Source organism: Pan troglodytes, chromosome 18 (genome assembly GCF_028858775.2).
Source record: "Pan troglodytes isolate AG18354 chromosome 18, NHGRI_mPanTro3-v2.0_pri, whole genome shotgun sequence".
NCBI classification, from domain to species: domain Eukaryota; kingdom Metazoa; phylum Chordata; class Mammalia; order Primates; family Hominidae; genus Pan; species Pan troglodytes.
In genome coordinates this window covers 13,387,564-13,414,690 of record NC_072416.2, presented here as the reverse complement: position 1 = coordinate 13,414,690, position 27,127 = coordinate 13,387,564, and the positions used below count along the sequence as shown (strand labels likewise).

General features: G+C 50.0%; 2 protein-coding genes across 10 annotated transcripts in view; one reads left to right on the top strand and one right to left on the bottom strand.

Annotated features, from left to right (window-relative positions):
- TVP23A (trans-golgi network vesicle protein 23 homolog A) overlaps positions 1-13,427 on the top strand; it is a 78,993-nt gene extending 65,566 nt beyond the window's left edge. For 2 of the 5 annotated variants that reach the window (XM_063797665.1, XM_009430282.5), the window contains one exon: positions 331-571. Coding sequence is in view for 1 of the 5 variants with exons in the window: in XM_016929399.4 (XP_016784888.2) it covers positions 5,646-5,855 (210 nt within the window). In the remaining 4 variants the exon portion in view is untranslated. Of the gene's footprint in view, positions 1-330; positions 572-5,645; positions 5,971-11,148; positions 11,334-12,161 lie in introns of those variants that run through there. The other 3 variants (XR_010152556.1, XR_010152557.1, XM_016929399.4) reach the window with 3 other exon arrangements.
- NUBP1 (NUBP iron-sulfur cluster assembly factor 1, cytosolic) lies at positions 458-25,643 on the bottom strand. Of its 5 annotated transcripts, XM_016929394.3 has the most exons (11): positions 25,533-25,643; positions 25,350-25,454; positions 22,128-22,261; positions 16,739-16,807; positions 13,673-13,705; positions 12,646-12,736; positions 11,399-11,553; positions 7,954-8,064; positions 7,564-7,666; positions 1,783-1,866; positions 458-764 (listed from the first exon to the last, which is right to left on the bottom strand). In XM_016929394.3, exons 1-11 carry the CDS (start codon positions 25,549-25,551, stop codon positions 706-708), a joined length of 963 nt encoding a protein of 320 aa, XP_016784883.1. In that variant the 5' UTR covers positions 25,552-25,643; the 3' UTR covers positions 458-705. The 5 variants fall into 5 exon arrangements, with proteins under 5 accessions (XP_016784883.1, XP_001139497.3, XP_063653737.1 ...); XM_001139497.7 differs by lacking the exon at positions 1,783-1,866 and having other exon boundaries at positions 25,533-25,630; XM_063797667.1 differs by lacking the exon at positions 16,739-16,807 and having other exon boundaries at positions 25,533-25,630.
- Between the last annotated feature and the right edge of the window lie 1,484 nt (positions 25,644-27,127).

Below are 27,127 nucleotides of genomic sequence, written 5' to 3'. Positions count from 1 at the left end.
CTGTCCCTCTTTTTTATATAATTAAAAAACCTGAAAGTTGGTTTGCATGACACTGGACATTACTGGATATACTGTGCACATATTACTACACAGGGAATTTACACAGACCCCACATTCTGTCTTACTGGGTGATTCAAGGACTCTTCAAGGGCTTTTTGATTTGACCCAGCTGCGTCATATGCAGTGATTTTAGAACGAAGCCCAGCGTGAGCTCTGTTGCTTTTAGATTTTTCCTCAATCTGAAGAAAAGCGTTTGGACTGTGGTGTTTGAAAACAAGCCTGTGTGTTCTGCAGTGAAGCTGCACACTCACCCCTTTGGTTCTTTTCTAGGCTTTCTTATCTTCACAGGCAGAAATGGCTTAAACAGGAGTTTCTACAATCGACTAAGCTTCCAACACAGCAGAATCCCACGATCCCACAACCCATTTGTTTTTTACGTGAAACAGGCCTCGGGGGAGAGATTTGAGGGGGTTTTATTCTTAAAACGGCACATTTGTAGAGAATGCCCTTTATATATGTTCTAAAGAAAAGTGTACAAATACTCAATGATTAAAGTGTCTCTGAGAAAGTGGCTTCGGACCACACTAGCATCTGGTCCCTTTTTGCTGTGACCCACCCCATCCTGGAGCTGGTCGGGTCTGGCTGGATGTGCTGCCCAGTGAGTGCCTCGCTCGGTAACTGCTTGGTCCTGAACATTCTCTCGTTTCAGGAACTGATGAGGTTCTCTTCTTTTGACTGATGGAGATTACAAAACTCTTGGATTCCTGGAAAACAAGACGACAGGCATAGAGTGCTAATGGCTTGTCTACCCCTTGACAGCCCTGTCCTGTGCTGGGGAGGGCTGTATTTTGACAGGGGTGGAATCCTCTGGCTAGTTCCATAAAAAGACCTGTGTCTGTGATGCCCTGAGTCTTTGAAAGTGACCGGAATACCTCACACTACCCATCTTGCTCATAACCAATGGCTGCGGCCTTCCTCGGACCATCTATAGATGGAGGATTCTGGGAATGCTGTTTCCTTACCCTTGACATCATTCTTCTAGGCAAGTAAAACCCAGCCACAAACTCAGAGACCACAGCTTTAACAAACACTGACACCTCTGCCCTAACTCTGGAGCCTCTGATGGCTGCCACTGGCTGAATGTGGCCTGCACGTGGGTTTGGTCTGGCTCAACAAAGTTTTTATTTTTATTTTTTATTTTTTTGAGACATGGTCTCACGCTGTTGCCCAGGCTGGAGTGCAGTGGCGCGATCTCGGCTCACTGCAGCCTCCGCCTCCCAGGTTCAAGCGATTCTCCTGCCTCAGCCTCCTGAGTAGCTGGGACTACAGGCACGCGCCACCACACCCGGCTAATTTTCATATTTTTAGTAGAGACAGTGTTTCTCCATGTTAGCCAGGCTGGTCTTGAACTCCTGACCAGCCTCAAGTGATCTGCCTGCCTCCTTCACCCAAAGTGCTGGGATTCCAGGTGTGAGCCACTGCACCTGGCCTTTTTTTTTTTTTTTTATCAGTTACTTTTAAAAATGAATTACTTTATCCCTTTATTGGGATGTATTTCCTAAGCCATAAATTTCACCCTCACCATGTTTTTTAAACTATGAATTAATTCACAATACTCACACATTGAGAGATTTCTCATGGACTCCTGGCTTCCTCGGCTATGGGGGCCACTCTGTGGTCATCACAGACCCCACCACCCACCTGTCCTTCCACACCCCTGGCTCCTTTATGTTGCTTCCTGCCCCACAGGCATCTGCGTTTAGTACTCATGGAAATACTTACTCTGAATTATACTTCTGTAGGCTAACGTGGCTGGGGAATCTGGGGCGTCAATGAAAAAAGACTGGCCTTTGTCACAATTCTTACCTTAAAAAAGAAACAAACGGAAGACAATTCAGTCCAAGAGGAAAACAGAGTGGCCACAAGATCTTGGGGCTCTTTCCGTGCTGGTGACAATGGGAAGATCTTGAGCCCACTCCACTCGTAATGAAGAACAAAGTAGAAAAGACCAGTGGGGCCTCAGGGACCTTCCTTCCAGCAGGGTCCCCAGCCAGCATTTCAGCGTGGCTAAATAATCAGGTGGTGCACAGAAAATGCAGGTTCCAGGGCCCTACAGAGAACTGATTCAGCAGCTTCCACATGGGCCCAGGAGTCTGCATTTTAAGAGATTAGCTTTTGAGTGAAAGGATCATGAATGCACATGGTTAAAAAAAGTACAGAATGCAAAAGGATATGGCATAAAAGGCCAAGTCCGAAAAGGGCTACTAGTGTTCTAGGTGTCTTTCCAGAAAGATTATGCGCATATAAATGTGCACGCTCGCATGTGTGCACACACACATACACACACTCTCATATACCTAAAATACGAATGGGAGCACATGACACACACATTCTGCCTGCTGCTTTGTCTGTGTATAATTTTATCTTCCAGGTCATCTGTGCTGGTGTCTATCAGTCTGCTAGTCTTTCCCTGCCATGTGGCCATTGTTCCAGTCCCCTCCTATGCACACCCAGGTTTCTCTAGGACCATGTTATCCCAGAGCCAGGTGGACAGGACACAAGGGGCTTGGGGTCAATGGGGGTGTTCTCGCCTCCAGTCTGCCCTGCCAGCCCCCAGTCGTGGGTGGACCTGCCATCAGCTTGCTCTGCCCACTCCCCAGCCCTGAGCTGCTGGCGAAACAGGCAAGTGACTGCACTGCCCATGGCCGGTCACCAGCCTCAGGTGAACCCCAGGAGGGGTTCCTACCTAGCACTCATCATTTCCTCAACTTCACTACTGTGTCGCCCTGTGGGACAGGGAAGTCCAAGTCGGGGAAGAAGCCTGTGGGAGGGGTTGGTGGGAGATGGGGAGCCCATATGGCCCAGTGAGTCAGGAAAATAGGGTCCAGAGGCAGGGAACATAAGGCCAATTCGCACTGGAGCCATAATAGGAAATGTCGTCTCCATAGGACGTATGCCGTAAATGACTTTGTAACTTTACTTCATCCTTTTCGTTTATATAGGGCGTACCTCAAGTAGAGGGTATTTAAACACAAAAACTCTGTAATGGGGCCTTTGAGCCCCTATTCTCAGGCCCGTTCTCTTCCCACACCGTGGAGCTGACTTTCATTTTCAATAAATCCCTTCCTTCCTTCCTTTCTTTGTGCATTTTGTCCAGTTTTTTGTTCCAGACACCAAGAACCTGGACAGCCTCCGCCGTTAACGCTGGGCCCGTGAGACCATGTGGAACTCGCTAGGGAGGCCCCCGAGTGCACGTTCGCTGGGCCAGACCTGGGAGGTTGGGGATCCCAGAATTGTCATGCTGGGGCTACTTTCTGTCCCTGACTTTCACCCAGGTCTCCCTTCCCCAGAGGGCTCCCCAGCCCCCAACACACATATATGCTCTAGTGTTTTCCCTTCCTAACTGCATTTCCCCCGGGCTCCCACCTCTCCAAGAACGGGCAGCATTATTAGAACAGCTGGTGTGAGCACAGCCCTGTTCCAAGAGATCCCAGGCATCCTCTCACCCCACCCTGGCAGATCCCTCTCACTAGGCACCACTGTCACCTGCATTTTACACACGGGGCCATCGAGGCTGAGAGCGGAAATGACTAGCCCAAGTCCCACAGCTAGTGGTGGCGGAGCAGGGCTCTGAGGCCAGCCCTTCCTGTGATCCTCAGCACACCGGGGCCAGGACCCATAGCACCAGAGCGCTGGCATCTGTAACTCTTTGCCACCATGTCCCCAGAGGAGACTGAAGTGCTGTCCTCATGCCTTCCTGTCTGTTCCTAGGAAGGTGGGTTTGCCCCCACTCTGTCCCCAGTGACCTTGCCAGATGCGTGTCTGTCACTTGGCCCTCATGCTTCACCCTCTTGGGTGTGTGGCAGTGTTAACCACCCCTTCCTTTCTGGCACTCCCTGGCCTTGCTATCTGTGGCTTCCCCTCAAGGTGAGCTTCTGCAATGTGCCATTTGACACACAGGACCATGCCCACTAGAAGGCACTTAATGTTCTCAGCTCAGAATGAGCCTCGCAGCTGTCACTGGTGGCTCCTCTGCTTTGAAATGAGCTCTTGTGAACCACCTGGAACTTTGTTTCTTTGTGAAAAGTGGCCCTGAAAGGAAAGACCAGGGCCAATGCCAGGGCTTGGCGTGAGGGAGGTGGGAAGATGGAGGTTGCTGGCTCTTTGGAAGAAAAGCCGTATCAGGATCTAATAGCCCAAGGTCACTTCCTGATCTGTCAGACAATGGCAAGGGCAGGCCTGTGGCTGGGCCCGTGGACATATTTGGGTGGGTCAGCAAGCATGCCATTTTAAAATTTTTTTTGGAGACAGGTTCTTGCTCTGTTGCCCAGGCTGGAGTGCAGTGGTGTGATCAGGGCTCACTGCAACCTCAACCTCCCTGGGCTCAAGTGATCCTGCTAACTCAGCCTCCTGAGTAGCTGGGACCACAGGCACACGCCACCACACTGGGTGAATTTTTTCCTTTTTTTTTTTTTTTTTTTTTTTTTTTTTAGAGATGAGGTATCTTCCTGTGTTGCCCAGGCTAGAGCATGGTTGTGTGTGTGTGTGTGCGTGTGTGTGTGTGTGTGTGTACTTAATGGAGTTAGTTGCTATCATTTAGTAATCAGGAGACTTTGGGTAAGGATATAGATTTCTAGCTCTTCATTAAACCTTGGAAAATGTGGCAATTGTGATGGCCATAAGGACACACCTCTTGGATCTCTGGCAGCAGCTGCCATGCTCCAAAATCCACCACCACGTTTGTGTTGAGGCAATGCCACTCCCAGGCTGCTCCTAGCTAGTGACTGAGACGAGCATGGCACTCGGGCAGGCACGCTTCTGGGAGATGCAGCCCCTCTGATGGGTAAGTGGGCTCAGGAATGCCCTGGTGGCTGTGCCCAGCTTTCCTCGACAGCAGCCAAGACACTCCAGCAGACAGATGCTCCAACAGACTGACATACTCCAGCAGACTGAGATGCTCCAATAGACTGACATACTCCAGCAGACTGAGATGCTCCAACAGACTGACATACTCCAGCAGACTGAGATGCTCCAATAGACTGACATACTCCAGCAGACTGAGATGCTCCAATAGACAAATACTCCAGCAGACTGAGATGCTCCAATAGACAAATACTCCAGCAGACTGAGATTCTCCAATAGACAAATACTCCAGCAGACTGAGATGCTCCAATAGACTGACATACTCCAGCAGACTGAGATGCTCCAACAGACTGGCATACTCCAGCAGAATGAGATGCTCCAATAGACTGCCACACTCCAGCAGACTGAGATGCTCCAATAGACAAATACTCCAGCAGACTGAGATGCTAAAAAGCAAAGTACACTGAGGTGCTCCAGCAGGCTAAGATGCTCCCATGGGCTGAGATGCTCCAGTGGGCTGAGATGCTCCTTTGGGCTGGGATGCTCCCGTGGGCTGAGGTACTCCTGTGGGCTGAGATGCTCCTTTGAGTTGGGATGCTCCCGTGGCCTGAGATACTCCTGTGGGCTGAGATACTCCCTTGGGCTGGGATGCTCCCATGGGCTGAGATGCTCTTGAGGGCTGAGATACTCCTATGGGCCGTGATGCTCTTTCGGGCTGATATGTTCCTTCCCCCGCTCCTTCATCGTGGGCTAACGCTCTCCCTTGTCATTTTCTCCCACAGATGTTTCCCCTGACAAACGTCCTGCCCACCAATCCCATCTCGGCAGAGCTGAACTGTGGCAGAGGTGCAGGCTGGCAGGAATGGATGTGCCCTGGGCTGCTGCAAGCTCCTGTCCCCAGTCACATCCATTCATGCAGCCCAACTGCCTCCAGGGGCCTCAGAGGGCAGCTCTCATCACCACTTCCGGCCACTGCAAAAGCTGCCTGGTGAGTGTTTTATGATGCTGGGGAAGGTTGAGAAAGCAGCTGTACTTTTCTGCATGTTGTTGGGGAAATCACATGCCAGAGAAGTATTGTGGGATGTGGGAATAAGGGAAAAAGGATTTGGGGACACAGCCTCCTGGGCACATGGGGTCTCTGGCGTTCTCCCGGGCTGTTCCCATCTTCAGAGTGGCCCTCGCACCCTACCCCCCCACCACTTCCTTGAGGCAGCCGTCCCCCAACACTGTCCTCCTGGCTCCCGCTTTCTGCACGGCCCCTTGGCAATCCTGTCCATGTCCTGTGGCTTCAAAACTCAACTGCACAGACATGAACCACCTTCTCCTGACGGACCCCAGAACCTGCTGACAACCTGAGCCCCCGAGCCCCTTAGCCGCAGCACCCCAGAGGGCCCGGCCTCCCTCTACCACCCCTGCTTCACTGTCTCTGAGGGACAGACCCTCCTCCAGGTGACTTGTACTGGCAGCAGGGACAACCTTGACCCTCAGATGCCGTCACTTTCTCTCTTGTGTGTGTCCCTTCCTTTCTACACCAACGCTGGAACCCAGGGCCTCATCCTGAACCCCTATCCCAGGGCAGCCACTCCTGAGCCTCCTGTTCCCAGGCACATGACACTGACACTCACTGACACTGACAGTCGTTTCCCACAGGCTCCCATTCTCCCCATGCAGCCCTTCCCCAAGGCTCCCCATGTGGCCTCCGCCCTCCCCGCCTCCAGGCTCTCCACGGGCCCCGCCCTCTCCCCAAGCACGCGGCCCCCACCCTCTCCTGGCCAGGCCATACTTCACCCGCCCGGCCCCTCTCTCCTGTCCCCGCACAGACACCTCGCACTGGCCTTGGTTCCCTGACAAATGGAGTGGAAGTTCCGAGGCATGGGTGCAGCCGGCACTGCTGGATCCCGGCCTCCCCTCCAGCCTTCTCTCTCTGTTCTCCCCTCAGACCTAAAGGCGAGTGCTGGACGCCCCGCAGGAGCCCCACTGCAGGGCCCCAGTAACGGAGGCCCGCCCAGCTCCGCCGTCCTGGGGTACAGTAGCCTCCTGGGGGAGCAGCTTCGAGTGTAGTCCCTGCCCAGCGCCCCGCGGCGAGTGGGCGCCCGGCGGGCGTGTGGGTGGAGACGTGAAACCCCGTCCCTCCTTCAGCCTCAGGGCCACTCAGGGAGTGGGCATCTCTTGGGATCCTGGGAGACCCACGTACTTAAGAAGAGCATTTTCTGGGAACTTGGCCCCTGCTCGCAGGCCAGTGATCCGCGTTCCGGTCTGTCCCGGTGCTGGAGGCAAAGGGGCCTCATCTGTGCCGTGCTGGCTTCTCCGGGCACAGGAGGCCCGGCCCCTTCCTAAGGGATTTTCACCTCAGGCCGCCTTCCTCTGTAACCTGGACGCCATGTGCATCCCCTGGAGCCGCCCCTCTATCGGGTGCCCTCCTCAGTCCCCTGCCACCACCACCCTCACCAACTTCTACCCCATTCTTCCAGGCCTCACCCCTCTGCCTGAGGCCTGCTTGCTCCCGCTACCTGCCCGCAGGGGTCTCGGCCTCTCTCCCGGTGGCCTCTTGGGGTGCCAGCTGGAGGGTGGGTCTGGCTCCAGCGCCCCATTGACCCTCCTCCTTCCATTGCCCCTCTCCATAGTCGCCCCCTGTTGTGCCAGACCCATGCCTGTGGGGCTGCGAGGAGTGAGGTCCCGCCCCACACTGGGGTCACCCACCTATGAGTGGATCCAGGGGCACTCTGCCGAGGAGAGGGACCTCCAAGTCCTGGCACATGAGCTCCGCACCCCCGGTCGTGGGAGGGAATATCTGAGATTCTTTCTGCAAGGCAAATTCAAAGGGGAGGAAACATAATTTTTTTGCAGAATCACAAGGATGGACCACATTTTAAAGTAACTTAAAAAAAAAAAAAAGGCTTAGTTTGAATGTGGAACCCTTAACACCTAAAGAACTTTCCTTTAGTCAGCAGAAAGGGATTTTAATTGTGATTCCACTTCCCAAAATGACGGGGAAAGCAGAAATAGTTTGCAGAGCAGCCTTCCGATCATTTCCTCAACCATGAGAGCAAGATCTTGTTGGGCTCGCCTGGCAGCCCCACGCGCCCTCACCTTGCACTTAGGACAGATGAAGCCACTCATGTTCTCCACCACCCCGATGATGGGCAGCTTCACCTTGCGGCAGAAGTTGATTTCTTTCCGGACATCCTGGAGTGACACCTCCTACGAAGGTGAAAAGACCAGTGATTCCAGCATCAAAGTGCGAGAAAGGGAATGTCTGTGCAACCGAGGGGATGGCTGCAATGCAGTGGATCTGCGATCATAAAGCCTTAGAGGTTTCTGCCCTGATAGGGTTGGGCTCCGTGTCCCCATCCAAATCTCAGCTCGAACTGTAATCCCCACCATCCCTACATCCCTACAGGAACAGGCAGTTCCTGGTGGGAGGTGATTGGATCATGGGGGCAGTTTCCCCCATGCTGTTCTCCATAGTGAGTTTTCAGGAGATCTGATGGTTTTGTAAGTGTTTGACAGTTCCTCCTACACACTCTCTCTCTCACTGCTGCCACTGTGTAACATGTGCCTGCTTTGCCTTCCACCATGATTGTTAAGTTTCCTGGGGCCTTCCCAGCCATGCAGAACTGTGAATCAATGAAACCTCTTTCCCTTATAGGTTACCCAGTCTCAGGCAGTTCTTTACAGCAGTGTGAAAATGAACTAATATATGCCCTCTGCCAAATCCATATTTATTTAGTGCCTACTAGTGCTAAGCCCTGTTTGTTCGAGGTGCTATTTACTTCCCACACAGCCAAATAGCAAGAAATCAACCTAAAAGAAAATGACTTTTTTTTTTTAGAGACAGGATCTCACTGCTGCCCAGTCTGGAGTGCAGTGGCATAATCATTGCTCACTGCAGCCTCGACCTCCTGGGCTCAGGCAATCCTCCTGCCTCAGCCTCCGGAGTAGCTGGGACTACAGGCATGTGCTACTCCGCCTGGCTAACTTTTTAATTTTTTATAGAGATGGTTGTTGCCCAGACTGGTCTTAAGCTCCTGGTGTGAAGTGATCTTCCTGCCTTGGCCTCCCAGAGTGTTAGGGTTAGAGGCGTGAGCCACTGTGCCTATCTGAAAATGACCTTTTAACACATCTACATGCTCCATGTCCCTATACTATACTATATTAAGCCAGTGTGTGCACTGTTTTCTAGACCAGAGCTTGGCAAACCCCAGCCTGGGGGCTGAATCTGGCTGGTTTTATAAATAAAGTTCCTCTGGAACCAGCCATGCCCATCCCTCTAGGCACTGTCTGTGGCTGCTTCATGCCACAGTGGCATGGCTAAGGGGCTGGGACAGGGACCGTGGGGTCCGCAACGCCTACTTCCTATCTGGCCCTTTACAGAAAAGTTTGCCAATCCCTGCTCTAGATAATTATAAACACAAACAACTGACTAAAAGGAAATAAGGAATACTGCCCAATGTGGACAACTTTGCATTTCCTTCTCAACTCTGAGTTTTTCCAGTGTGATTACTGTGTATAAACACCGCTCAGTAACTCCCTATTTTCCTCAGTTTATGTTATCACAGATCCCTGTACCCAAGTCCTGCTGTGGCTTGTCACTGTCAGGTGTAGTGACTCCTTAGCACCTGGGGCTTCACCACTCACATGAGCCCGAAAGGCTCGCAGCTTTGGGCCTGTTCTTTTCCTGAGATGCCTGTTTGGCTCTTGACACTGAGGCTGGGATGCGGAGGAAGGGGCGTTCAGCTAGAAGGTCAATGGGCTGCGACTCAGTCTCTCATTTCTTTCTTTTTTTGAGACAGAGTCTTGCTCTGTCGCCCAGGCTGGAGTGCAGTGGCGCGATCTCGGCTTACTGCAACCTCTGTCTCCCGGATTCAAGCAATTCTCCCGCCTCAGCCTCCCAAGTAGCTGGGATTACAGGTGCCCACCACCACGCCTGGCTAATTTTTGTATTTTTTTGGTAGAGACAGGGTTTTGCCATGTTGGCCAGTCTGGTCTCGAACTCCTGACCTCAAGTAATCTGTCTGCCTTGGCCTCCCAAAGTGCTGGGATTACAGACATGAGCCAGTGTGCCCAGCACCAACCACTTTTTAAAAATGGGACAGAAAACATTCCTAAGGACAAATCCACTTTCTCTCCACTGCCATCACCCGGGCCAGGCCATCCTCCCTCCTGTCCAGGGTCCCAGCTGGTGTCCTGCTCCTCCGTGCGTCCCCATGTCCCCTCTCTGCAGGATGCCAGGGTGGACATGAATCTTGCACCATTTTCTGACCCAGACACCCTTCCCAGGGCCGCTGGGCCTGCCACTCCATTGGCTGTACCCTCATCCCTGTGTCCAGCACCTGTGTTCCTCAGGGAGCCACAGGGGCCACCAGGGAGAGCCAGGCCTTTTTACTGCCCTGGTGCCCGGCATGTCAGAGTCAGAGCTCAGTGAGTGCTGGATGAGGTGAGACTATGGGTCGTCCTGACTGATTCTGGCCAGTGAGATCAAATCAGACCTCCTTTGCTGGGCTTTCTTAAGTGTGGAGGAGAACGTCATGAAGAGAAGTCAGGCGTAACTGTGGAGATGGAGAAGAGCCCTCGGTTTCTCGGGCCCCTGAGATGGATAGCACCATGGTCCTGCCTGCAGTTGCTCTCTGCAGGGCTTACAGAGAGGAAACTTCCTATCGCTCTCCTCTCAGCTCGGGCTCACCATGGGCCTTGGAGCACAGCCACTAGGTGACTGCTACAGAGGGTTACTGGATGTCACTACGGAAGAAGCAAAGGCACCCAGTGGCTTATCCCGAAATCCCTATCTGCACCCAGCTGGTTCTGTTGAAAACTGGAGAGATTTCCTAAATCATTCTGGGATGTAAACGGAAAATCCACTGTAGGCTGGGGGACCTGACACATGGACGCGGCAAGGCTGACGGGGCCAGGCAGCACAGTATGAATTATAACTGCACTGGTGGTTTCCCTAGTTTCCTCAAGGAAAGTTCAAAAAGCATTCTTGACCCACTATTGTTTAATCCATGGACTAAAAAAAAAACAAGTCATTGAATGGTTGTCAGCTGCAAATGTCTAGACCAAAGATGAAGTTTTTCTTATTTTTATCTTTTGAGACAAGGCCTCACTCGCTTGCGCTGGCTGGACTGCACTGGTGTGATCATGGCTCACTGCAACCCTCCTTTCCCCAGGCTCAAATGATCCTCCTACCTCAGCCTCCCAAGTAGCTGGAACTACAGGCACGAGCCACCATGCCTGGCTAATTTTAAAATATTTTTTGTAGAGATGGGGTTTTGCTATGTTTTTCAGGCTGGTCCCGAACTCGTGGGCTCAAGTGATCCTCCCATCTCAGCCTCCCAAAGTCCTGGGATTACAGGTGTGAATCACTGTGCTGGCTGAAGTTTTTAACAAGAGGTTTCTGCAGATCCACATCGGATGCAGCTGCGGAACACACACTGGGAAGAGCCTTGGTGAGACCAGAGTATCACAGCCAGGTAGGAAAGAAATCTCACAGTGTGGAGCACAGTTTGGACCCAGCTCCAGCTGGCAGCTCGCTCACCTGGGGAGTGGTGATGATCACTGCTCCATCGATGTGTGCTGCGGCCAGGTACTGGACGACCGAGAGGTGTTCATCCGACGTCCCAGGTGGGGTGTCCACAATGAGGTAGTCGACCTCTCCCCAGTCCACATCTCGGAGGAACTGCTTGATCATGCCTAGAAAGAGGAATCCACAGGGGATGCTTACTTTTCCTTTCTTTTCTGTACTTTCAACTCCCTCTTTTTTTTTAAAGGATGGGGTCTTGCTATGTTGCCCAGGTTGGCTCTGAACTCTGAGGCTCAAGCAATCCTCCCACCTCAGCCTCCCAAGTAACTAGGACTACAGGTGTGTGCCACTGTGCCCAGCTCATGGAGAAGCATGATCTGATCTTTTTGTGCCTTTGGTCTATGCTGTAAATCAGTGGCTCTCAACTGGGAGTGAATTGCAATGTCTGGAGACATTCTGGGTTGTCACAAATAGAGTAGGGGGTGCTACTGGCATCTTGTGGGTAAAGGCCAGGGACACTGTTTAACACCCTATGATGTATAACACGGTCTACTCCTCCCCCAACAAAGACTTACCTGGCTCAAAATATCAATAGTGCTGAGGCTAAAGCTTGCCCTGATAACACTTTCACATTATTACCTTAAGTCTCAGTACCAGATCAACCTGCTGTTGATCTCACCTCTCTGACCCAAATAAGCCACTATAAAACCATGATAAAAATAATTTCAGGGTTCCGTAGCTTTTTTTTTTTGAGAAAAAGTCTCGCTCTGTCACACAGGCTGGAGTGCAGTGGCATGATCTTGGCTCACTGCAACCTCCGCCTCCTGGGTTCTCCTGCCTCAGCCTCTCGAGTAGCTGGGATTACAGGTACGTGCCACCATGCTCGGCTAATTTTTTATGTTTTTGGTAGAGACAGGGTTTCACCATGTCGGCGAGGCTGGTCTTGAACTCCTGACCTCAGGTGATCCATCTGCCTCGGCCTCCCAAAGTGCTGGGATTACAGGCGTGAGCTACCACACCCGACCAGGGTTCTACAGCTTTTAAGGAGAGAAAAACTCACAGCAGATATTTATAATTATGTAATGGAAACTGGTATTTCTATTAGCTCTTTTCAACCAGTGAAGAAAGAGGCACTGGATGGTTAAAAATAATACACTGCGAAGTCCAGCAGGCTGAGACTGGCAGGACAGGGAGCAGATAAAGCCAAGAGCCACAACGCTCGTGGAAGAATGTGAGAGACAAAAAAAGGCAGAGTGGCAAACCGTTTTTCTTGGGTCCCCTCCAGATGACAGCATCATCAGGACTGCTGAGCAGGAAGCCCACTGACATCACCCCCAGGTTGTCTTCCACGTACTGCAGAGGGAACAGGGTGAGGGCAAGACACGCTTTACTCAAAACCACACAGTGAGGCCCTCCCCCAGGTCTTCTGTTTGAGCTCTGACTGGAAAAAACATTTTCAGGACAAAACTACCATGTGACCTATGAGCATATTCACTCTTTGCTCCTAAATCATTTTTGGAAAAAAAAAAAAGGGTACCATGTTGGGGGATTTGAAAGAGGCACTGTATGTCCATGGGCTGCAGTGACAGCAATGACAGGGAACTCAGCTAAAATAAGTAAATGTCATCTCCTTAACTCTTTTATTTTTTTATTTTTCATTTTTTTGAGATGAAGTCTGGCTCTGTTGCCCAGGCTGGAGTGCATGGTGCAATCTCAGCTTGCTGCAGCCTCTGCCTCCCGGGTTCAAGCAATTCTCCTGCCTCAGCCTCCCGAGTAGCCAGTGTTACAGGCGTGTGCCACCATGCTCGGCTAATTTTTGTATCTTTAGTAGAGATGGGATTTCGCCATGTTGGCCAGGCTGGTCTCGAACTCCTGGCCTCAAGTGATCTGCCTGGCTTGGCCCCCTAAAGTGCTGGGATCACAGGTGTGAGCCACTGCACCCTGCCTCCTTAACTCTCTTAACCAGAGATTTACAAACTATGGCCTTCAGGGCCAAATCTGGCCCACCATCTGTGTTTGTAAATAAACTTTTATTGGAATACTGTCCTGGTTGTTCAGTTACATATTACTACTTTTGTGCTACAACAGCAAGGAATGTAGGCCCACATGCTGAAAATCTTTACCGTCCCACACTTTACAGAAAAAGCCTGCCAATCACTGGTTTTAATCACATCCTCTGTGCCTCGAAAAGTACCCTAATAAATACCTATTGACCAACAAACCACAAACCCATTATGTACACACAACCACACACTACTGTGAAAATAGGGCAAAGAGGTGAAAACTCACCACTGGAGACCAGCCTGAGCCACTCTGGTGAACCTGTGTGAACATAAGCACCGATGTTCATTAGTAGAAATCATGTACCCTGGTCACATTTCATGCACAGACAAATTGTACAAAGTAAGACAATGGTTTTTTAAAATATAATTCATTGTCTTACATGGTACCACGAAATTCCTAAAAGGAGGTGAACAGCTAGGGCGTGGGTAATAAAGATGCAACTCAACTCCCTTTGTGCCCTAAGCTGGGTTATTTGGAAACTCTACTTGGGTGTCTAGATAGGGAACCAAAGTTACTCAAGTTCAAATATGATGTTGTGTCTAAGGTATCTTAAAAGAGTCATAAAAATCGGCTGGGGACTGATGAGAAAATGCAGGTACCTGTGGAGCAATGAAGTGGCTTTTGTAAAAGCACAGGAGTGAAGGGAATGAGCTCTCATGAAACAGTTGATTCAGAACCTGTCCCCAATCAGCTCCAGCCACAAAGGGGAGCTTCCTGGGGCAACAAGATTCAGACCTCTTCCCCCCAGCAGGTGTCCAGCAGCACACAAAGCGCACACTGAAAGTTTAATTTTCTTGATGAAGCCTTACTTTTCTCAACAGATTTACTGAGACATGATTCATAGACAATATGACTCACCCATTGAATGAGTGGCTTTCTGTACAGTCACAAGCGTGCAGCCATCACCACAATTTTATTTTTTATTTTTATTTTTGAGATGGGGTCTTGCCCTGTCGACCAGGCTGGAGTGCAGTGGCGTGATCCTGACTCACTGCAACCTCCACCTCCCAGGTTCAAGTGATTCTCCTGCCTTAGCCTCCCAGGTAGCTGAGATTATAGGTGCCCGCCACCATGCCCAGCTAATTTTTGTATTTTTTGTAGAGACGGGGTTTCACCATGTTGGCCAGCCTGGTCTCAAACTCCTGACCTCAAGTGATCCACCCGCTTTGGCCTCCCAAAGTGTTGGGATTGCAGGTGTGAGCCACTGTACCCAGTCACCACAATTTTAGAACATTTGCCTGACTCTTAAGAAGAATCCCTATACCCCTCAGCTGTCACCACCCCCTACAGTCTGTCTCACATCCTCCCAGCCTTACAGGACCCCTAATCCACTTTCTCTCACTGTGGACTGACCTATTCTGCACATTTCATCTAAGTGGAATCACACAACATGCGGTCCTCTGTGACTGACTTCGAAGTTCTATTAAAAGACACCCAGCCAGGCACAGTGGCTCACACCTGTAATCCAAACACTGCGGGAGGCTGAGGCGGGAGGATCACCTGAGGTCAGGAGTTCGAGACCAGCCTGGTCAACATGGTGAAACCCCGACTCTACTAAAAATACAAAAAATAGCTGGATGTGGTGGCGCGTGTCTGTAACGCCAGCTATTCAGGAGGCTGAGGCAGGAGAACTGCTTGAGCCCGGGAGGCGGAGGTTGCGGTGAGCCGAGATGGCGACACTGCACTCCAGCCTGGGCAACAAGAGTGAAACTCTGTCTCAATAAAATAAATAAAATAAAATAAAATAAAATAAACCCCACAAAACCATTCATTCCTATTTATACTCGTTTGCTAAGTCCATTTGTCTTAAAAGAGGGGTAAACAGGATGATCCAATAGTGCAGGAGAAGAAAATAGGGAAACTTCTATTTTATTTTAAAATTTTCTGTTTCTATGAAATAATTACGTGTGATGACAGTAGCTTATACCTTCACTGCGGCGTGTGCTACCAAATCCATTGGGGTATGTGACCAAGCCTCACGGGGTGACATCGCTCTCCTTCCCTACTCCCTTGGAAGCAAACCCCAAGGCCTTAGAAGTGCCTGCAAGGCCGGCCCCATCTGCTTCGGGCCACCCTCCAGCCCCTCCGGTCACTCCACTGAGGACACAAGGACACCTTGTGTCAGCGGCCCATGCAGTTGCTCCCTTAGCCCAGAATGCCCTTCCCCCAGCTCTCCCCTCCCGTCATCCTCTGCTCAAATGCCATCCCTCAGTGAGGGCACCTTTGACCACCCCTCAGCCCCTCTGACTCTGCCCTACTCTCTATCCCCTCACTCTAGGTTGGTTTCACATTATCTAGCATCTGCCTTCTCCCACCCAGACAGGGGTCTTCATGGACCTTGTTCACCACTGCATCCCCAAAACAGGATTAATGCATTCCTGGCACTAATTAAAGAAAGAACCAATCTTGAGACTCTCGGGACATCCCAGCACCCCCAGCCCCAGCTTCCATGCACTGCCCTTGGGGGAATCCTCTCTTGGAGAGCTTCTTGCTAGCAAGAAGAGGCCAGCAACTACATAGACTGCTACAGCCCTGCCCCCAGCCCACATCGCTCACCCGCCCTGCAGTCTCAGTTCCCCAGGGGAGACCACAAGGGCAGAAATATTCCCTTGCTTCCAGGGTACAGACCCATAGCAAGCCCTGGTCTAATGTTCCCAGTCAGAGCTAAATTTCCGTGTCTTACTTCTGCATTTCACTGGCTGTTTCCCTTCCCCTCTGAGGAGGCATCGAAACCAATGCTTCTGCAATGGTGTAGACAGACTTCATATACAATCCCGCCCGTCCCCCGCCAAGAATCACAGTTGTTGTTAAAAGTAGACAGATGGACTACTGAGCATGAATCGGAGCTCCTCATGTCCACATAAACATTTACAGGCCAGGTGCGGTGGCTCACGCCTGTAATCCTAGCACTTTGGGAGGCTGAGGCAGGTGATCACTAGAGGTCAGGAGGTGGAGCCCAGCCTGGCCAACATAGTGAAACCTTGTCTCTACCAAAAATACAAAAATTAGCTGGGCATGATGGCACACCACTGTAGTCCCAGCTACTCGGGAGGCTGAGCACAAGAATCGCTTGAACCCAGGAGGTGGAGGTTGCAGTGAGCTGAGGTTGCAACACTGCACTCCAGCCCAGGCGACAAGAGTGAGACCCTGTCTCAAAAACAACAAAACAAAACAACAACAACAAAAAAACATTTATGGGCTCCGCATGCCTCTTTGTTGAGGTTTGACAGTTCAGTGCTACAGAGTTTGCCTTAAGAGAATAATTTCCTGAGTTCTGTAACCGGCTATTACCTGCTCTCCTTCCAATCCCATTATCTTGGGAATCGATGGCCCACATATATCGATGTCTAGAAGAGCAATCTGGGGACAAGAAGAGACCAAAGCGGTTATATAACTGAATGCACACACCCCAGATACACACAACTGGGAGGGGAGCGGGGTTAGAGGAAAAGGACAGGGGAGAAGACAGAAACTGGGTTAAACTTGGAGCCATCAGATTCTCCTGAGGGAGAGTCCTAACGCTGATCTCAAGGTTCATAAACACTGATGCCCCCATTCCCCTACCTCTCAGCCTGGCTGAGCTCCTCAAGGGTGATCTTACAGACCTGGCTGTCAGGTCACTTGGAGGCTCAGGCTCAGACCCTGTTTACTGAGCCCTGGTTGGAGGAGATGGGGAAAGGGGCCTAGCGCCTTTTTGGCTTGTGTGACAGAATGGATGGAACAGCCAAGAGACAGCAGTGTTGGAGCCACTCTAAACAGCTCTCTTTTGCTCACCCCCTCACCAAGTCTTGGTCTCTGCATCTTAAATTTTTCTCAAACTCATCCTATCTTGTTCAGGAGTCTCAGATACAAGCCAAATCTAGACTATTTAAGCAGAATATGAATGTATTAAAAAATATTGGGGGCTGGGCGCAGTGGCTCACGCCTGTAATCCCAGCTCTTTGGGAGGCTGAGGTGGCCATGTGCCTAGAAGGTAAGTATGATTATCTCTGGTTTACAGAGGAGGAAACTGAGGTTCAGAGGGGACCAGTTCAATAAGCAGGGAACAGAGCTGGGACATAAACTGAGGTCTTTCGGCCCCAACTGGGGCTCTTTCCAGTACACCATGGGCCTGCCGTGGAGGACCAGAGTGGAGCCTCTAGCTGAACCCTGACCAAGCCCTGTTTTCCTTTGATCCTGAAGGTGAATGATGGTTTAGGCTAAACTTACAGAACAGAAACTTAAAGTAAGATGGAAACCTGGAAAAGCTCTTTAGTTGTGACTCAGGTGCAGCTTCAGGCGACCCCTTCCACCCCAAGCCTTCCCCTCTGATACAGGAGGTCTGAGACAGCCTTCAGGAACCTTCTGAGAACAGGGCTAGTATTCATCTTGAAAGCTGCAATGACTCGGATCCAAAGTGCTGCACCTCCGCGTCACTTTTTAACTTGCCCTGAATTAGTTTCTTGCCGCCCTCTTCAATCCTCTCAACAAACCCAGCCTCCTACTTCCTCAGCACCCAGCGCTGTCTCAAACTTGTGCACGGGAAAACGCCATCCACAGACCAGCGCTGGCCTCAGGCGCCCTCTATGGCGCCATCTGGGGAGAACAGCAGAGCAACATCATTGGAAAACCTGACTTGCTCTCTCCGGACCTTGATACTTGGGACTGATGTGTCAATGATCCACGGGGAAATGACACTATCACTATGACTGTGACAGAGACTTTCCTCGATACTCTCAGGTTTCTAGCGACTCTGTCTCCATGCCCTTCCTTCAGGGAACAATTTAATCAATTCCCTTTAGAGGAATTTCACTCCCTTGGGGAGTGAATCTTGAGCGAAATGATGTAAGGATATGAAAAGCAGATCCAGCGCACTCTCTCACTCCCCTGGCAGGCCCGAGAGGCTGTTGACAAGCTCCTGCTACCCAGATGGCCAGGACGGCCCTGGGTCCTGTCTGTTCAGACTTCCTGTTGATCTTATTACTACCCCAAAATCTGTCCATTTAATTTTGCTTAGGTTAGGCCAGGAAAGCAAAGCTGAGAGCAATGCGCCTGCATTCCTCCCAGCAGGACCTCTGGGCCTGTGTTTGCAGCTGATGGGAAGAGGCCGCGTTTGCTGCAGAAGGTGGAGACGCTGCAGGGCTGTCGGAACCCAAAGCGTCTCCTTTACTCAGCACCCCAAACTGCCCCTGATGAGGAGGGTAGGGGAAGAGGGATTTAGTCTTAACTTTTAGTCCTTGCACAAGTTGCTTCTGCTTTCGAAGCCTTGGCTGTCTGGGCTTCTGATCTGTGAGACAAGTGCTCCGGGGTCATCAAGGCCCCTCCCAGCTCTGCAGTCCCAGGACCCAGAGGAGGGCCTCCACACTCAGTCCTGAAACACCTAGTGCTGACCTTGTTATGACAGTTTGCCTTTCAGATCACAAAGATCATAAATGTTTAATTTATGGTGGCTGGGTGCGGTGGCTCATGCCTATAATCTCAGAACTTTGGGAGGTTGAGGCAGGCGGATCACCTGAGGTCAGGAGTTCGAGACTAGCCTGGCAAACATAGTGAAACCCTGTCTGTACTGAAAATACAAAAATTAGCTGGGTGTGGTGGCACACGCCTGTAATCCCAGGTACTCTGGAGGCTGAGGCAGAACTGCTTGAGCCCGGGAGGTGGAGGTTGCAGTGAGCTGAGATCATACCACTGCACTCCAGCCTGGGCAAAAGAATGATACTCCGTCTCAAAAAAACAAACAAAAAAGTTTAATTTATTGAAGTTGGTGACTTGTTATTTATTCATTGTTTTTGAGGTAGAGTCTCACTGTGTTGCCCAGGCTGGAGTGCAGTGGCATAATCACGGCTCACTGCAGCCTTGACTTCCCAGGCTCAAGTGATCCTCCTACCTCAGTCTCCTGAGTAGCTGGGACTACAGGTGCTTACCACCACACCTGGCTAACTTTTTTTATGTTTTATTTTTTGTAGAGACAGGGGTCTCACTTTGGAGCCCAGGCTGGGAGTCGGTGACTTTTGCAGTGGAAGACAGTGTGTGACTCTTGGCTGTCTCATGGCTCAGGCTTATGCTACAGAGGCTCCTTCTGCCTTCACCACAACTTACACACTCCCTGGGCAGCCTGTGACTCGTCAGGGGTGTTTTCTAACTCTGCTCTCTCTTGATCCAAGGCCCTTTGTGCCAATGAGATGACAGGCGCCTGCCTGCCTCAAGCGCTAACATGGAATGGTCTTGCATAGAGTTAGAGCCAAGCTTCCACCAGATGGCAGGCAGAAAAAGGTCAGGGCATGTCCCACCACCCTGCTGGATTTAGGGCAGGGAGAAATCTGTGCTGCTTGACTTTAATCAAGACATATTCAGCATTTTCCATGTGTTGACACTTTGCAGATAGTGATGTCACTGTCATGAGTAGGTCTGCCTGGGGAAAACACACTTTCCTAAATGCTGACTTCTTTTTTTTTTAAACCACCACTGCATAAAAAAATACAGCTGATCTAGCCATATTTCCACACTGAATGGTGTGCTTTCCTTCTGTATATTGCAAAGTCTAGACAGGCATGCAGCAAAGACTTCAGAACGTAATTAAATGAAAGTGAAGGATGTAAACAGTTGTCTACTCACAAGTGGTTACTTGCAAGTGGTGAGATGAAAGCCCATCTCCAGTGAGCTATTTAGGAATATTCCTGACAGCTTCGAAAAGCAAAGATTCTTCTAAACGATACAGACAATCTGAGAAAGCAGATTTCTTGGCCAGCCCACTAGGCCAATACAGATTTGACCCTCAAATGGCAAGAGATCGCTGACTCACAGAATGACGAATCAACGTGTGTGTGTGTGTGTGTGTGTGTGTGTGTGTGTGTGTGTCTGTGTATCTATCTATATCCTTTTTTTTTTAAACGGAGTCTTGGTCTGTCACCCAGGCTGGAGTGCAGTGGGGCAATCTTGGCCCACCGCGACCTCCACCTCCTGGGTTCAAACGATTCTCATGCCTCGGCCTCCCGAGTAGCTAAGACTACAGGCGCGTACCACCATGCCCAGCTAATTTTTGTATTTTTTAGTGGAGACAGGGTTTCACCATGTTGGCCAGGCTGGTCTCAAACTCCTGACCTCAAGTGATCCGCCTGCCTCAGCCTCCCAAAGTGCTGTGATTACAGGTGTAAGCCACCATGCCCTGCCCAACAAGTGTATTTTGAATCTGCCCAGTACTATACCTTGGGTAGGCTACAAACTCATCTCTAAGGCAGATGTAATCATCATCCCTTCATATCCAGAGAGTGAAATAAAGTAATAAAAATGGTGGCCATCACAGACCTTTACTGAGCATTGACTATTCGTCAGGCCCCGTGCTAAGTGCTTTACTGTGCCATCTCACTCAGTCCTCGGAGTCCCATTTTATAGATGAGAAAACGGAGGCAGAGTAAGCCTGGTAACTTGCCCAACGTCACAGCAGTGGTGTAGATGGAGCTGGGACCTGAGTTTGGGCTGTCTGACTCCAGAGTGTGTGCTCTTAGCGACCCACAACCCCTTTTATTAAAGTTGAGATCCAGAGGGCAGCAGTGGGTAATCTGAGTTTTCATGCTCGTCTGTATACATGGGTGGAAATGAATAAACTCGTGTAAAGGCCAGCAAAAATTTTCCACAAGGGCCAACAGAAAATATATTATTAGGCTTTGTGGGCAAAATCAAGGATCATATGTAGGTACTCAGGTACTAATTTAAAAATTGCAATTTTAGGCCAGGCGCGGTGGCTCATGCCTATAATCTCAGCACTTTGGGAGGCCGAGGCAGGGGGACGCCTTGAGTTCAGAAGTTCAAGACTAGCCTGGGCAACATGGCAAAACCCCATCTCTACAAAAAACCCAAAAATTAGCCGGGCATGGTGGCAAGCACCCGTAGTCCCAGGTACTTGAGAGGCTGAGGTGGGAGGACAGCTTGATGAGCCCAGGAAGTAGAGGTTGCAATGAGTCCTGATCATAGCAATGCACTTCAGCCTGAGCGACAGAGTGAGATCCTGTCTCAAACAAACAAAAAACATTTCAAAAATGTGAACATTCTTAGTTCAAAGGCCATAAGGCAGGAGATGGGCTGGATTTGGCCCACTGGCTATAGTTTGCAGGTCCCTGGCTTAGAGAAAAGCTAAAAGGGGTTAATAAAGAGGAAAAAGAAGCGTGAACGTAATGTAATAAACTATCTACATGCAAGGACAGATGTACATCTGCTAGCCGTTTTCTTGGCTAGGGAATCCAGTGAAATGCTTCATTTGACTACTGGGCATTTCTTTGCTCTCTGCAGGATTGAGATTCCAAAGAGGCCAATTCAACTTAGTCTAAGGAATCATTTTTTTTTCTTCTTGGACAGTCTCATTCTGCCGCCCAGGCTGGAGTACACTGGTACAATCTTGACTCACTGCAACCTCTGCCTCCTCGGCTCAAGCGATTCTCATGGCTCATCCTCGCGAAAAGCTGAGATTACAAGCCTGCGCTACCACGCCCAGCTAATATTTTGTATTTTTAGTAGAGACAAGGTTTTGCCATGTTGGCCAGGCTGATCTCAAACTCCTGGCCTCAAGTGATCTGCCCGCCTTGGCCTCCCAAAGTGCTGGGATTACAGGCATGAACCACTGCGCCTGGCCTAGGAATCAGTTATTTAGTAGCCATCACGACCCTCAGACAAAATGAGCATCTCCCAGTGGTTCCTGAGGTCTCACCTGTGTGTTTTCATCCTCTGCTAGGCCATGGGCAAGGTGGGCGCTGAATGTGCTTTTCCCAACACCGCCTTTCCCAGACAATACCAAGATTTTGTGTTTTACGGTCTTCATTTTCTCTTTGATTTCCCCTATAGCTGCAAAGAAAACCAAAGTTCAGGGGATGAGGTCCCACACCAAACCTCGAATGTCACGCTTCCAGTCAACTAGAAAGAGCTAAGTCCTAGTCCTAGTACTAGTCCTGGGGCTGTTTAAAACGATCCTCTGAAATACCTCTCAGACAATGGTAGAAATAAGTGCTAGGAAGAAAATAAGGCTATTATCACACTTGAAGGGGTCTCATTTATTGGTTTACACGTTTGTCTCCCCCAACTAGAACATACTCTCCACAAAGGTAGGAACTGTCTGAAGCTTTCAGTGCTGTATTCCCAGCTCCAGAAGAGAACTTTGCAAACAGCAATGGTCACCAACTTGGGGACAAAATCCCCCAGAGACATTTGGTAATGTCTGGAGACACTGTTCTTTCTTTCTTTCTTTTTTTTTTTTTGAGACAGAGTGTTGCTCTGTCGCCCAGGATGGAGTGCAGTGGCGTGATCTCGGCTCACTGCAACACTGCCTCCTGGGTTCAAGCGATTCTCCTGCCTCAGCCTCCCAAGTAGCTGGGATTACAGGTGCCTGCCACCATGCCTGGCTAATTTTTGTATTTTTAATAGAGACGGTGTTTCTCTATGTTGGCCAGGCTAGTCTCGAATTTCCAACCTCAAGTGATCCACCCACCTTGGCCTCCCAAAGTGTTGGAATTACAGGCGTGAGCCACCATGCTCAGCCTGGAGACACTTTTCATTGTCACAGGAGAGGTACTGCTGGCATTTAATGGGTACAGCCCAGGGATTGTGCTAAATGTCCTACAATGCACAGGACAGCCCCCCACAACAAAGAGTGATCCTGCCCCAAATGTCAACAGTGCTGAGGTTGAGAAACTCTGATAGACAGCAGGCACATACTAAGTATCTGCCAATGAAACTATCTTATTTCAAATCCTTAAAACAATACACGAGGTATAAAGGAAATTAAAAAGTCTCATGACTGGCCAAACTCAAGTGAAAGTTAAGCCTGGAAACCTCCCAACACTGCTGTCCTCCTCCCCATCAACAGACAGCTGCTACTTCCCAACCTTGTGTCAAAGCATTCTACATTAACCAGACCCCTCCAAAAGGCCAAAGGCCCCATGCAACTCCATCGTGGGATGACTGCCCTCACAAGTTGCTCCTAAGGAACTCCTTTGCTGGCCCCTAAATCTTTGAAGATGAGTATCCTCCCATAAACAAAGACATGCCAACTGTAATTTTAGGACTGTAACCTCAGTCTAACTCCTTCCCTATTACTGATGTCTGTTAAACGCCACACTGACCATGTCCATTACAAGCTTATCCTCCCACATGCCAAACAAAGATGGGATGAGATAGTCCTTCCTCTCCTACCCTGAGACGTCTGTCTAATTAATTCTTCCTTTATTCCCTCTTTTGAATGTTTACTTTATTTTCTGTATAGTGTAGATAAACTGGGCACGAATTAAAACCTCACAAGAATGTAACTACCTGCCACAAGGCCTACTGCACTTTTTCCTGCATGCTTTTTCCCCTTTTAATGAAATATATAAACACAAGCCTTCTGGAACCACTCCATCGAGCACAGGCCACAGATGTTTCTGTCACTTGTATTTTCCAGGGCACGCCCTCAAGCTCTGGCCCAATAAACCTCCACTGAGGCTCAGTTCAGTCTCTCCATTGCATTGACAGAGGTAACTTTTTTTCTCTTCATTTTTTTTTTTTCTTTGAGACAGGGTCTCACTCTGTCACCCAAGCTGGAGTGCAGTGGCACGATCTCAGCTCACTGCAACCTCCACCTCCCAGGTTCAAGTGATCCTCCCACCTCAGCCTCGAGAGCGGGCATGCACCACCATGCTGGCTAATTTTTGTATTTTTAGTAGAGACAGGTTTCACCATGTTGGCCAGGCTGGTCTCGAACTCCTGACCTCAAGTGATCCATCCACCCGCCTCGGCCTCCCAAAGTGCTGGGATTACAGGCGTGAGCCACTGCACCTGGCCTGTCTCCATTTTTGATGAGGAACCAGAAGCTCAGAGAGGTTAGGACTATTGCTGAAGGTCACACCGCATGGATCCAAGAATCAAATCCAAGTCTCTCTCTGAACTCCTTCAAGATTCTCCCCCTTGGCCAGGTGCAGTGGCTCACGCCTGTAATCCCAGCACTTTGGGAGGCCCAGGCAGATGCATCACTTGAGGTCAGGAGTTCGAGACCAACCTGGTCAACATGGTGAAACTCTGGTTCTACTAAAAATATAAAAATTAGCCAGCCGTGGTGGCAGGCGCCTGTAGTCCCAGGTACTCGGGAGACTGAGGCACGAGAATCGCTTGAACCTGAGAGGTGAAAGTTGCAGTGAGCCGAGATCACACCACTGCACTCCGGTCTGGGCTACACGGCAAGACTCTGTCTAAAAAAAAAGAGGGGGGAAAAAAGAAAAAAAATATTGTCCTCCTGCCTCCTGCTTTTTAAGGTCCTTCTGAGCAGGCTCCCTGGGTCCTCTCATCCTGGAATCTGTGCTTCACAGCACTTAAAGCTGCGGTGGTTTAGTTGCTAGCTCACGTGTTTGTTTCCCCTGTAAAGCTAAACTCCACTAGAGCAGTGACCACGCCTGATCCCCAGCTGTGTCCCCAGGACAGCACCAAACCTACGAGGCGATCAACACATTTCTGCTGAATGAGCGGGAGAATCACTCCTCAAAAGGAAGAAAATTGTGTCAAGAAAGTAGCTGGCAGAGCCAGGATGTAAGTCCGAAGACTCCCCGACTTCGAAGCTTATCCCGTTTTTCTCTGCGGTCGGTTATTGTCACTCAAACCTCTGCCCCCGACCCTCTTAATTAATGTCCCTTTCGACTCCGCGCCGGTCAGTCTCCACCCTCCATCCGCGCCAGGTCCTTCGCGCTCGCCTTCTAAAGGCCTCGTTCCTGTCAGTCATTCCAAGCTCCGCCGTCACCCTGCCCACTTTCCACGCCCCGCCCCTTCTGGGCCCCACCCCTCTCCGAATACAATACCTTCTAGCCCGCCCCTGTCAGTCATTCTGCAGATCCCGCCCCCTCCCTCCCACGCCCCGCCTTTTCCGGGCCTGCGCCTCTAAGTTCCCGTTGAGGCCTTGCCCTTTTCTCACCCGGGTCCGGAGTGGCCCCCGCTCCAGAAGCGCACAGCCGCTGGTTGGGGCATCCCTGACATGAAGCCCCTCTGCCCGCCTGGGCGCTGTCGGCCCCTGGACAGTCTGCGCAGAGACAAGACCACAGTTAGAGCAGCTCGCGACACTTTCGCCCCGCGACCCACGCCCCCTCCGCGAGCTCACCGTGAGGCACCTCCTCCATTCCGTCGCCTTTGCCGCCTTCGTGGTCACCGGAACCCGCTGTCGTACATTTCCGCCTTGTGGGCACAATCTGATTCTCCGGCCGCGCGAAATAAGTCTCGGAAAGAGGGGGCTGTGCGCACGCGCGAACCTTGGGCCGAAAGACTGGGACTCACGTCTGTTCCTTTTCAGAGATTTCCTATCATAAATACTTCTGCAGTGCATCTCCTAAGAACAAAGGCATTCTTCATGACCTCAGTGCCATTTTCATACCCAAGAGATTTAATATCGATGCAGTACTAGCCAATGCAGTATTAGCCAATAGACAGTTTATATTTCAATTTCAGTTGTTAGACCCTCTCCCCTGCTGGATTCACTCACTGCCTGGAGTTATTTCTCTTCGGTCTCCTTTAATTCAGATCAGTCCTTCTTTTTTTAGGGGGAGTCTCATCACCTTGATAATTTTGACGGGTCCAGACCAGTTGTCTAATAGAATATCCCATATTCTTGATTTGTCTAATCCTCCCCTCCCTCTTGCCTTGTAATTAGATAAAGGTTAATTTTTCTTTTTTCCTGCAGAACACACTTGGATAATGTCAGTTTGTCCCGTTTTTGGTAATGTGAAGCTTGATCGCTTGCTAAAGGTGGTGTCTGCCCCATTTCTCCATTTAATGTTTCCTTCTTCCATTTGTAATTAACAGGTACTCTCTGGGACCATCTTCTTCTCTATCAGCCTTTCACTCAGTGATTTTAGCAGCATTAGTATATATATATATAAAACTATAGATTATATATATGATAAATATATATCAGTTTTATACCCTCTCTTTTTTTCTTTTTTTTTGAAGACTCACTATGGATTCCTGGATTTTTAAAAATTGTCTTTTATAATCAATTATTATTCTTTCTGGTCGATTTTTTTTCCCCCAGATGTGGCCAGTGAAGCCCCTTCAAGACAGTTCTTGTGTTCTTTGGGCACTAATCCAGCTTCTTTGAGCATTTTCTTGCTTTTCTGATACAAGATGTTTCAGTCATCCCTTCTCCCTGCTGCAGTCATTTCTTCAGGGAGCCTTGGTTACTTTTTAGCAGACAACAGTTCAGAAACCAAGATGTGGATGCCACAAATGCTCATTGCTACTGGAGTGTCATTGCTCACAGGTTTGGCACCTGGAATATTAATGAGTGAACAAACTTTACCTAGCCCCAGACACTAAGAATATGGAAACGTTTGTTGATTTATTTATTTATTTTTGAGGCGGATTCTCGCCCTGTCACCCAGGCTGGAGTGCAGTGGTGGGATCTCGGCTCACTGCAAGCTCCACCTTCTGGGTTCACGTCATTCTCCTGCCTCAGCCACCCGAGTAGCTGGGACTACAGGCCACCACGCCCGGCTAATTTTTTGTATTTTTAGTAGAGACAGGGTTTCACCATGTTAGCCAGAATGGTCTCGATCTCCTGACCTCGTGATCTGCCCGCCTTGGCCTCCCAAAGTGTTGGGATTACAGGCATGAGCCACCGCACCCGGCCTCGGAAACATTTATTAAACAGCAGTGTATCAGCTGCCTGTCACTACCACTAATTATAGCCAGCATTTTGTA

Coding starts and splice junctions, on each gene's coding strand:
- NUBP1 (XM_016929394.3), bottom strand. Junction 16,808..22,127: donor CAGAGGATGAAAACACACAG/GTGAGACCTCAG, acceptor TCTTGTCCCCAG/ATTGCTCTTCTAGACATCGA. Junction 11,554..12,645: donor GAGGGGACCCAAGAAAAACG/GTTTGCCACTCT, acceptor TCCTCTTTCTAG/GCATGATCAAGCAGTTCCTC.